The following is a 12,488-nucleotide window of genomic DNA, read 5'->3' as shown; positions in this document are numbered from 1 at the left end:
TCCTCCCTGTTCTGAGCCTGCATGTCCCTGCTCACATAGCCTTACAAGCCCTACATCTGCCAACCTTGAGGTAATCATGTAGCCTGGTGGCCATATTACAGGTTAAACTTCCTTTCTCCTTATAAGGTCATATCCAGTGTGATGGCTTGTACATGCTTGGCCCAGGGAGGGATACTGTTGGGAGGTGTGGCCTCGTGGGTGTGGGCTTTAATATACCCTAGTCCTAGATGCCTGAGAGCCAGTAGTCTGTTAGCAGCCTTTTGATGAAGATGTAGAACTCTCAGCTCCTCCTGCACCAGTCTGCCTGGATGCTGCCATGTTCCTGCCTTGATGATAATGGACTGAACCTCTGAACCTATAAGCCAGCCCCAATTAAATGTCCTTATAAGAGCTGGCTTGGTCATGGTGTCTGCTCACAGCATTAAACCCTTAAGTAAGACATCCTGCAAGCAGCTGGAATTCTTCTTCAAATAAGTCATTCCCCCAGGCAATCCCAGCACTTGGCCCCACCCAAAGATATACATTCACCACAAAGCCTCTACCCACTGCCCAAAGGATTTAAATAGCCTTTGTTCTCCCCACCCCCACTTAAATGAGCTGCTCAATGAGAAGTCAGGTGGTTTTTCACCTTGCTCACTGTAGAAGTCTCCTCACTGCCAGCCATTCCCCTACCCCCCTACCCCCTACCCCCAGCAGAGTAGGAACAACAGTTTTAATTGTTCTTTCATTTTTGAATATACCTATGTTTCCAAACTCTATCTGTTCAACTCAGACCATCTTTTGAACTAAGCAATGGGTTTTTTTTTTTTAAGCTAATTTAGAAAACACTTTGTTTAAACTTATCGAATTTCTCTGAATTTAAGGAATGCCTCTTTCCTATTCCACAATCTAACAAAACAGGCCCAAGTTTACTCATACCATTTCCCACTGTATACTCAACAGCTTGCAAAACAGAAGGAATTACACATTTGGAGGATCTGAAGAATGGCATTCTAGTCTATTCAACATTAGCAAGCAAGAAATAGATACTACTTACAAAATAAAAGTTTAAATGACAAACAGAAGTTTAAAAGATACATGAATAAATGGAATTTAAAGCAATAGTTTCTAAAATCATCCAACACTAAGTAACAAAATATATAATTACAAGAAAACAAGAGAGAAAAAAAAATGTTTTGTCAGTCTTTCTCATAATTACTGGGACAGGATTACACTGTAATACACAAAGTTAAAATACTTAAGCCCTAACCACTGTTTCTTAAGATTCACTAAAAATTTTAAAAACAATAAAAAAAATCATAGTCTTTAGAAACATAAGACTAAAGTGTAGAAGGAAATTGAATAAGTCGTTCTCATAAAACCTTTATGAAGTATGAATTAAAAAATAGTAAATCATAAAAACTCATTACTCTTTAAATATATAAAGCATACCATTCTTTCAAAGATATCACATACTGTGCGCTATCACAGACTTTCACAACATGAAATCATTAACTACATACTTTCCTAACAACTTTACAAGTACACCAACCTTCAGATCCCATGATGAAGTGATGGATATCAGGGCCCGTTGACATACGAGGTCCCTGGGAGCTTTTTTCTATTACACCTCTAGGTGTTACCATTTTCATATGAACCACCTGTTTAATACAATGCACAAAATAAATTCCACACATCTGTTAGATCTGTCTGTACTTACACACTCATTTATAATAAATTATACCTTTATAATAAAACACTACTTATTAAATAGTGAGCTAAGCCATAAGTAGTGATGACCTTCAGAATTCTCAAATCTTTTAGTGATTTGTACACTGAGGATAAATATAATAATAACTTTCAACATTTTTCCAACAGTTAGATACTAGTATCATGACTTAATTGTATTTTTAAGTCTATACTTTTATTAAAGAATTGTTAACACTTAGAAACTTTGAGTTCTCCTGTAGCCACAAAGTGTAGTTTTTCCATTTCTTAAACAGAATAGCAAGCATTTTCATATAAAATACTGGATATCGTAAGAGGTACTGTCTCTCATGAAATTTATCTGATATTGGTAGAAATATCAGATAAATTTCAGAAGTATTAATAAAAAGCCCTGAGACCGTAGGCTTGAGAAGCAAAACAAGAACAAAGTTAGGAATATCACTTCAATTAAACAGCTTCATAGGTTCTAAAGTAGTATCAACTACCAGCATGGTATTGCCTGCCTTTAACCCCAGCAAATGAAATGGAAATAGGAAAATTGCAAGTCCAGGCCAGCCTGGGCTAAGTAGCAAGACCATGTAGGAAAATGTCCAATTAAATAAATATTATCAAAATACTGAAGATTTTAAAAAAAATTCATGAAGTACCTACTATACATCAGATTGATGAAAATTTCTTTTAATGTCCTTTAATCATATAATAGTTCTAACATAATTATTGTATTTTACAGCAAAGGAAACTGAAGCTGGGAAAGGTAAACAAATTTGCCGAGGTCATGTAACTAATCCCCAGAAAAGCTATAAATGCAATAAATGTCACCCAATATCTAATAAGGGGCCCAGAGTTATAACACTGTCATGCTCCTGGAAGACTGGCACATGTTAAACCTGACAGCTTATATAATTACTCAACAGAACCATTTCAGTGAGGTTCCTCAACTGTACAAAGAAAAAAGAATTCCTTCAGAAAAAGCAAATGAAATATCTCCTACAGCAAGAATAACAGTATCACCAAAAAGAACCTAAACTTTTGATAAATTTGTAAAATCATTATTTGCATATTTTTAAGTTAGATACCATGTCTACAAACCTTAAATAAGAGTCACTTTTAAAAGGGTGTCCTTCAATATGACCACTGTTATATCTTAATGCTTCTACTATACACAAACAGTATTACTATAATCAAAAGGAGTATATTTTGAAGACATTTACCATTCAATCTTTAATTTTTAAAGTCTTTAAATACTTTATCCTACTTTCTAAATACTCATCATTAGACAGTAACTAGAAATACATTTACCAGGTCTTCAATATTGCCATAGATATTTTTCTTCATTCCTGATGCTCGAGTAGATATCCACCCTCCCACAGTACTGAATTCCAGGGAGTCCGGTTCATGACCTGTACAATAACCACTTTCTTTGAGCTGCAAAACAAAAATTTTAAATTTTACTGGCAAAAAATGGTCCCATTTCACACAGCATTCAACACATTCTATTCAATTCCTTATATGTGTTTCTAGTATTTTTGACACATTAAAACCTGTAAAGAAAACTTTTTTTTCTTTTTTTTTTTTTTTTTTTCCTAGTGGAAAACTTTCATAAAATTTAAAAGGTGTAGGCCAAAAAACCACTACTCTTTACATTATTTTGTTTTTAAAGCCAGCTGACTCTTCCTTGTGCCCTAACCCTTTGAAGAGATATGTTAAATACTGATGAAGATCAGATTATGCTTAAATAACTGCCAAATTCACCTAACACTTTCAATAAATAAAGCACTTCATCTCTCATTCTCCCCTACCCTAATATAATATGCAGCAGGCCTCCAGAAAATCTGAGCAAATTGCCTGTACTTAATTCTCTCAAGGAGTCATGTGTTTTAATGTACAGCCATCTGGCTAGGCTTCCCAAATGCAATACCATCATTTACTTGTGATGTGGACCAAGCATTCTTGTGCATTAAATAGTCACTTGTTTCTCATTTTTCTATATTAGCTTGGCTTCACCATCTGTACAGCACCTGAGGTTGAATGCATGCCCTTTACTGCAACAACACCAAAGCCATTCCACTGGAATCATTTTAGAGTCTCGGTCATCTCCTGTCAAATGGTACAGACACCACCATCTGTACGCTTACTGTTGCCTGCACTCAAGCCCATCAATCTGTGTTGACCATCTGATAGTCATCCAGTGTAGCAACTGCTTTTATTTCTCAAGTAAGTCATGCAGAGATGTAGAATATGTCAGCAATGTTTGTACCCATGTATCAAAGTGTAAGTATGGCGTGAAAGTTGTAATTCAAAGTGTGTACACCCACTACCTTAAATATAAATTGTTAAGATTCACATGCCATCAATGCAAACTATATTTTCTAATTTTGCTTCTAGGAAGACAGAATTGAAAGAACATCAATTGTTACTTTTTTCACTAAATATTCAATATATTTATTTTTAAGAGGTTAATAACTAATCACAAATAAGCAAGATTAAAATGAAAATTACCAGTGTATTACATGTCTTCCTTAGCTCCATCTTCAAATAATCTATATTGACATTATTTTCTAAGTTTTATTAAATTAGAAGAAAAAAATCATGAATCCCTAAGATACGTTAACAACTAAGCTGGGGTTTGCCTTGTCACCTTGATGGTATTGGTGCTTCAGGAACATTCAGTGTCAAATTGTACACTTTAAATGACAGCAACTTATTCTATGACACCTACAGCTTACTGAAACCATTAGAAAAATAAAACAAAAAATATATGACTCACAATTCAAAAAGCTTACTGGCTTGCTCATCATGGCTTGCTCTTATAGACCCCAGGACCACCAGCCCAGAGGCAGCACCATCTACAATGGGCTGGACTCTCCACCAACAACCACTAATTAAGAAACTGCCCTGCAGGCTTGCCTACAACCTGAGTTTATGGAGCCATTTTCTCCGTTAAGGTTCTCATCTCTCAAACAACTCTAGTTTGTGTCAAGTTGACATAAAACTAGCCAGCACAGGCGGACAGACTGCTATGACACTATTCCTAAAAAATTTAATAAACATTCAAGTTTATGAAACTTCAGACTTAAACTCCTCTAATTTGAAAGATGGCATCTAGCCCTATATACTATAATATCAGTTAGAAAATAAGCCATATATAAAATGATCCACACTCTGATTGAACATGTGACACATTATGATTTATTGATGTTCTGTGATAATTAAAGACTCTTGTAATGCTGATTCTCCCGTAAGTTTAGCAGCCATGTTAGAAAGGGAGTTTATTGGAAGAACAGTTTCTGTGCATTGGGCCTTGGATATGGGAAGTATGAAGTCAGAGGGATGTATCACAGATGAGGTAGGGGGCTACAAAATAATCAATATTTGAGAGACCACTGCAAATTTTATCCCAACTTCAGCTTTTATACTGCTGTGTTCGTAATTCCTATTAGACAAACAAGGAAAGAAAACAGCCAGGAACTGGATATGATGATCTACCCTTTAGGAAAGAAATCCACATTGAGGATAAGACTGGAAATCCTCAGCTATAAACGGAATAAAGTTTATATACCTGAATGAAGTAAATAATGTTTGATAGAAATTAATGGGACAAAGTTCTGAATGTGTTAGTTACATTATTAATGTCCTTTGTTGTAGCAGAAACCTTGAGAGGCACTATTATCACCATTTCTCTCACTGACACAGAAGCACCCGTGGCTGCAGTGGCTGCTGCAATGGATGCATTTGACACAAAAACGTTTGTAACCTGCCTGAGGTCACACAGCTAAGATCTAAATTTGAAATTTACAGGATGGGCCAGTGGCTACTTGAAACAAGAACAAAACAAGAAACTGAAATTATTAATGATGCTATCTCTGAAAAGAAAAAAATTAAGCTCACATATCCTCAGATTATTAAATAAAAAAGTTGCCAAAGATGTAATAAACCCCTAAATAAATCCTAAAATCTGTAACTGGCATGTTAGTGACATGCCTTAACATTTAAGCATACTAAAATCCAATATAATTTATAAGCTAGAGATTAAAATCTGTTACTCAGCCGGGCAGTGGTGGCGCTCGCCTTTGATCCCAGCATTTGGGAGGCAGAGGCAGGTGAATTTCTGAGTTCAAGGCCAGCCTGGTCTATAGAGTGAGTTCCAGGACAGGTTTCTACACAGAGAAACCCTGTCTTGAAAAACCAAAAAAAAAACCAAAACAAAAAACAAAAAACAAAAAAACAAAAAAACTGTTACTCAGCCTGTATTTGTGTCATTTTAAACCTTCTCTGAGAATGAACAGGACAGTTTAAGCTGGCTGTCTCATCTGAATTATAAATAAGGACACAAAGTCTGAGGAGGAGTGATCTCATAGAGACAGCTGCCGGCCTGCAGCAGCCACTGCACACCCGGGTGCTTCTGTGTCAGGGAGAAACCAACTAGCAGGTGAAATCTCAGAAACACCTCCTGGAGGAAATGTCACTTAAATTCCAAGGAGATATGTTCCTTGAATTTTATTTCTAACCTTAAAAAAAAAAGAAGGAAAACTTGGATAGGTTAAAATACTCCATCAAATGCTATAATAAAGGATATAAAACTGAAAGCCCAAAAGACCATTGTTTGTTATTAAAGAAAATAGCCACCAATAACGTCTCTCATTCAAGCTAATGGTGGACTAATCCAGGTCCTTTTAGACTTCTTTCATTGACTATCAAAGTTTAAAACAAGTCCTTTATCTTCACTATATAAAGTCTTGACCTGTTTGAAGATCTCTGACAATTCTTCAACAATTTTAAGCAGGTGTTAATTTATTTTCACCCCTGAAGGTAAGCGGCCTCAGTTGGGCAGCTATCGGTATTCGCTGTCTGTTAAAGTCTTCCACGTACAATTTCACAAAAACTACTAATAAGTGAAACTTTTAATATTTCAAAAATCTTTCTCAGTATTGTAAGAAATTTTTCAAGTATCAGTGACAAGTAGGCCAACTTTAATCATCTTAAAAAATAGGGAAAGAAAATAAAAATACAATCAACAACCACACATTGTCTGTGTCATATTAAAAAGGTTCAGGGACAAACTACTCTATAATCTAGTTTATAATCTGAACATAAAGTGACTTGTGTGTCTACCAACAAATCACAATTCCTAACTTTTGATTATAAAAACTGGATTACAACCATCTTGACCGTATTTGAGAAGTTTAAAAATCAATTTTTACATTTTTTAAAGATTCTTATTTTTATGTGTATGGGTGTTTTGTTGCAAGTATGTCTGTACACCACATGCATGCAGTGCCCATGGACGCCAGGAAAGGGTGATGGATCCACTAGAACTGAAGTTCACTAGAACTGTGAGCTGCCACACAGTGGCTGCTGAAAATTAAACCCAGATCCTCTAGAATACCAGTTAGTGCTCTTAAACTCTGAGCCATATCTCCAACCCCCAAGAATCAATTCATTTTAGCAATTGCCTGCTTAGAAGCCATAAACAGAAACTTTAAAAACGTATTAAATACTGAGAAAGAGTATAAAGATTAAGGGTTCCAAAAAAATGTTACCCTTAAAACTCCTGTATACACTCCTTCCACAGGACAGTTATCTGCACCTGAACCCCTCTCTCTTAATTCTGACTCATTCTCGAGTCTCATTTTATCTTATTAATTTTTAAAGTTATCTGCCAAATAATGAATTTCATTATGGCATTTTCATACATAATTTGTTCTTATTCATTCCCTTCTATTAAATGTTCTCATTTTAAATGTCAAGCTTCTATGTATATAATTGTCCAAGTTCTTCCTACCTGTCCCCTTTTGATGACACAAACACAGTAAATTTAGTCTTACTTAGTATGAATCATCCATTGTCTACTTCTCCAATGTTCTACCCCAATATAAGGCCCTTGAGGGTAGGAGATAGTGTCTCATTCACTACTGTACTCAGTTCAACCTACAACAAAAACTGAGCAAATTCACTGAGTGAACAATATATTGTGGAAAGGTAATTCCTTCAGACACAGAATACCACTGTTTGGAAAAGCTTAATTAACGAGATAGCATACCTGTCTTTCCAAATCTTGTCCTGTTATCCCAGCTTCTACGTGAGCTGTCAGATTGTTCTCATCAACCCAGAGAATCCGGTTCTGTTACAAAGAAAAAGAAGTCTCATTCCTTTGAGGCATTAACATTTTCTTAAGAAATACCTAAGTTCCAAATTCAAAGCTTCAGTAACAAGGTAGTAATCAGCAGTAAGGAAAGTAAACCTCTTTTCCTTACTCCATACCATGACATGACAACAAAGAGCAGTACAATATGCATACACTGGACAGAAACATACACTCATCTTTGTGCTGACATTAAACTAAATGCCACTGCTTAGCTATCTAGTAACTATCTAGTGTTAGTGAGTTCTCATTTGTAAAATATAGACAGTAGTGATATATAATAACAGGGTTGCTAAAGGAATAAATAAGATACTCCACATAGAAAACAGCATATAGGAAACATCTGTTTGCATTACAGTTAACATAACAATCATATCTAAGAATCAGAAAATAGGACAGAAAAAAAAAAAAAACCCTGCTAAGATATTTAAATATGCTGGGCAGTAGTGACGCACACCTTTAATCCCAGTGCTTGGGAGGCAGAGGCAGGAGGATTTCTGAGTTCGAGGCCAGCCTGGTCTACAGAGTGAATTCCAGGACAGCCAGGGCTACACAGAGAAACCCTGTCTTGAAAAAAAAAGAAAAAAGAAAAAAGAAAAAAGAAAAAAGAAAAGAAATATGTGTAGAAAATAAAACAAATTCCTGCCTCATGCTCCAAAAAAGGAACTGAGCTAAGATGGTGGTGCACACCTCCATTTCCAGAGATACAGGCGGGAGGACCAGGAGTTCAAGGTCATCCTCAATTACCCAATAAGCTTGAAGTCAGCCTGGACAATATAAGATCTTGTCCCTGTCTCAAAGGAACAGAAAGAGGGACTGGATACTTTCTGGAATAACTGCACTTACTAAATAACTATCAATAAAATGTTTTTCTGGCATTTTTAGTTAACCATACTCATATACATATTACATATGTGTATCTTCTTTTGAATCCCAAGGAAGTTGTATTTGTATGTTTGACATATTCCATTTCTTAATAATAATATAAACTTAGTTAATAATGAAGAAGAAAATGCAACAGACAATACAAAATTAGTAGACTGCCTAAATTCTAAAATACAAAATTCTAAAATTTAACACACATAAATAATTGCTTTATAGAGTAAGCATTAATATATATTAATGTACTTTGCTTTAGTATATAAAATATAATTACACTACAAGACAATAGCAAGGCCAGAAGGCTGAAGATCAGATGCTCCAATGTTCTGTAGTATTGGGACTGTCCAGGTGTTCAGCGGTCTCTATAAATTGGCTAAGTTTTAGAAGTTATGCTTTGTGCTTCCCATAATTTCAGTTAACTCAGTCATCCTGGATTTCTGACGGGGTTGAAAACTTATAGTCTCATGGCCAATCCTGGCTATTTACTTTGAGAGAAAAGATTTGAGAGGATGGTTTTCAGCTGACATTCATTCTAAAGCCAAGGAAAAAAGCCAGGTTCAGAACTAAGTCTTTTATTTAGGAGAGATGGCAGAGGTTCTGCTTAGTCAACAAAATGATGGACTGGGTATTAAGTCTATCTTGCACCTTACTGACATAAATTGGTATAATTATGCTCTAACTGTATTTTGAGAGAAAAGTTTTATTTTAACAGGAAGGGTGATATGTAGGAGGAGCTAAGGTGGGAGGAGTAAAGAGAGGAAGAGGAGGAGTAAGGAGAGGAGGAGCTAGGTAATGAGAGAGAAGGGGGGGACAGACATGGAGGCAGATGTTCACATGTCTCCGCCAGTCAAAGATAGTTGATATATCTAGGTTGGGTATTAGGTTACACTTCTGATTAATACTGAGCATTACTAAACTTATAAAGCCTTTGGTTAACATTAAAAAAATTGTATAAAAGCCAAAAAAAGAAGGGGCGTGGGATAGGGGTTTTCTAGGAAGGGGAAATGGGGAAGGGGGATGGTATCTGAAGTGTAAATAAAATATCCAATAAAAAATAAATTAAAAAAAAAAAGACAATAGCAAATTTCAATATAACTATAATACAGTCAAGCTTCAGGTCTTATACCAGCCAAAATAACAGCATTTAACTGTAGAATAAAAGACAAAGAATTTAATAATTTGATGGAATCTCAGATAATAATTTACATACACTGTATGCCTCAACAGACTGGCTTTTGAGGTAATTACATACTTGCACTAACATATGTCTTGCACCCACTGAGGTTGAAACATCTTTTTTGATACAAAAACCTAGAGAAAAATATATACCTATGCCACATCCAATATGCACTACACAACTCAAGACAACAGAAAAAGAGGGGCTGAGGATGTAGCTTGTCTGCACATGAAGTTCAATCTCCAGTACAGCATAAAACTAGGCATGATGCCACACATCTGTATGTCAGCGCTTGAGAAGTAGAGACAGCAGAGTCAGGAGTTCAAGGTTATCTCTGGCACCACAAAGGATACATGAACATGTATCAAAATGATAAGCCCAAGTATACACAATTTTATGTGTTGATTTTTAAATAAAATTAAATGTATTTTAAAGAACACACTGCCATATCTATTTATAAGATAAGCTTTCTGTGGAGGACAGGGAAGCACGAAGAAAGGGAAAGAGGGGAGGCAGGAAGAAAGGAGGAAGAAATCTACTAGACTGGACATCCAGGGCCTAAAAGAACAATGAAAGGACACCAAGGAAGAGCAGTAGGTGAATTCAAACTATGCCATTCCACACTACAAAGAACTTAGTCCCTTCAAAATCAGTAATGTTGGAAAAAAGGAAAGTACACTTTCAGATAAAACGAGACCTAAAAGAGAAACATCCAAAGTTAACAAGGCCTTTTTCTAGAGTTCCATTAAAACTAATCAACTATCATAAAGATAACTTTAAAAACAAGTGTGGACTATATAAATTAGCATAAGAAAATGATTTTGACTTGACAAGAATGATAAAAATACAGTAGTTAAATGAGAAAAAGACCTTTTTAAAAAAAGAAACAGGCAAAATAGGTACAAAGTACCACAGCAAGATTTGTTTATAAAAGTTTTAGAAAATAAAAGGAGCAAATGTAGTGAAGCACTGATAACCACTCACTCCGGGCACAGGCACAGTTCCCTCTACCTTGCTGTTCAAAAGAAGATTCAAATTAAAACTCACACAAAGTTGCTTCTTGGGACTACCACTTATGTATGAAGGTAAAATTCAACCCAGGTTAAAACCTTAGCATGGTACAACTCTCAAGCCCTGTAAGAATGAGAGTTCTTCCACCCATCCACAGCAAGTACAAAAGCATCAATTTAAGCCTGGGAGGCAAGTAAGTACACATTACTCAAATTCACATTATAACTAATAATTATTATTACAATAACAGACATAAAGTTATCCACTGACTCAAGCTTTACAATCATGCTTCTCAAATGATCAATTTACATGCTAACTTAGCACTACAGAACAAGGGCACTTAGCTTTTGATCACCTGAACATGCAGCTAAAATACAGTATTAAGAAATGATGTTTCAACAGTAAGCAGAATTAGAAAGAATATCATATACCATTTGTGAAGTGTCCAAAGAAATTATTGTTCTTTTCTCATCTGCAGGACACATCAAGCCATAGGACACACTTGTACCTCCTGTCAAAACAGGAAACAAAAACTTTGTGTTTAGCTATTTTGCTCCTGTTACATTTCTGGAACAAATTCTTAGTACACAGAAGACAAATGGGCCTGCTAGTGCTGACACCTATTTCTACTTTGCAAAAGCTAACACACTGAAAACAAACTCACCTTTATTTTATGCTGAATGCCAAATGCAGACTACTATGGGACTGAAATCAATGGACTATGGCTCCATCCCTGGATATGACACACTCATGGAAAGCCCTAGCAATTTGCAGAACTCCAAAAACATAATTAGCGAAGATCTAAGCTAATGAGCACTATAAAGAAGAAGCTTAAAAGAAAAAAGACAAGTCCTGAACAACTAGAAGTACCATCAACTTCTTCCTACCATAATTACATGATTATCTGTCTGTTAAAGTAACAGTCTTCTGCAAAAAGTTTTTAATAAATTCAAATAAAAATAAACTAAATGCCCAGATCATGGTATTGAAAAGCAAATTTTCATATTCATTAGTGAAAAGTTATGATAAAATAGGCTAAATAATATGTTGAAGTATTTAAACAATATGCTCCTATTTCTTCTTAACATACTTTGTCAAAGGATAAATGTCTTAACGAAGAATAAAATATTTTAAGTTTTTAACTACAGTCATCACATCTCAATATAAAAATTTAATTGCTATTTCCATACAGTCTATGTGGAAAAGAAACCTCTGGAATTCAACTTCCAAAAGAAGTAATCTATATACATCAACTTAATTTCACCAGGTAAGACTGCCAATTACAAGTGCAGTACCTGTGGTTGGAAACCACCACTTGCTTATAACATCATTTTCAGTAAAAGAAAAAAATCATAGTAAGTGGCACTGTGGTGCCTTTGTTCAATAACTAAAGGGACAGTATCAGTTGAAGAGAAAGTCTGGGACTCCTAGAGTTGCTGAGATCTATATTCACCAATGCCAATACAGTAAGTGAAGGTTACGGGTTAGAGAGATGGCTCAGCGGTTAAGAGTACTGACTAGTCTTCCAACAGTCCTGAGTTCAATTCCCAGCAACCACATGGTGGCTCA

The 12,488-nt window shown here is 35.5% G+C and overlaps 1 protein-coding gene across 1 annotated transcript in view; it reads right to left on the bottom strand.

Annotated features, from left to right (window-relative positions):
• Window positions 1-12,488, bottom strand: part of Agps (alkylglycerone phosphate synthase) — a 97,617-nt gene that overhangs the window by 60,089 nt on the left and 25,040 nt on the right. The window contains exons 7-10 of the mRNA XM_034494389.2: window positions 11,351-11,430; window positions 7,748-7,828; window positions 3,007-3,132; window positions 1,532-1,640 (exon numbers count right to left, since the gene is read on the bottom strand). Of these exons, the coding sequence (XP_034350280.1) occupies window positions 1,532-1,640; window positions 3,007-3,132; window positions 7,748-7,828; window positions 11,351-11,430 (396 nt within the window). The remainder of the gene's footprint in view (window positions 1-1,531; window positions 1,641-3,006; window positions 3,133-7,747; window positions 7,829-11,350; window positions 11,431-12,488) is intronic.

This window comes from Arvicanthis niloticus, chromosome 2 (genome assembly GCF_011762505.2).
Source record: "Arvicanthis niloticus isolate mArvNil1 chromosome 2, mArvNil1.pat.X, whole genome shotgun sequence".
NCBI classification, from domain to species: domain Eukaryota; kingdom Metazoa; phylum Chordata; class Mammalia; order Rodentia; family Muridae; genus Arvicanthis; species Arvicanthis niloticus.
This window is presented reverse-complemented; position numbering and strand designations above follow the sequence as displayed.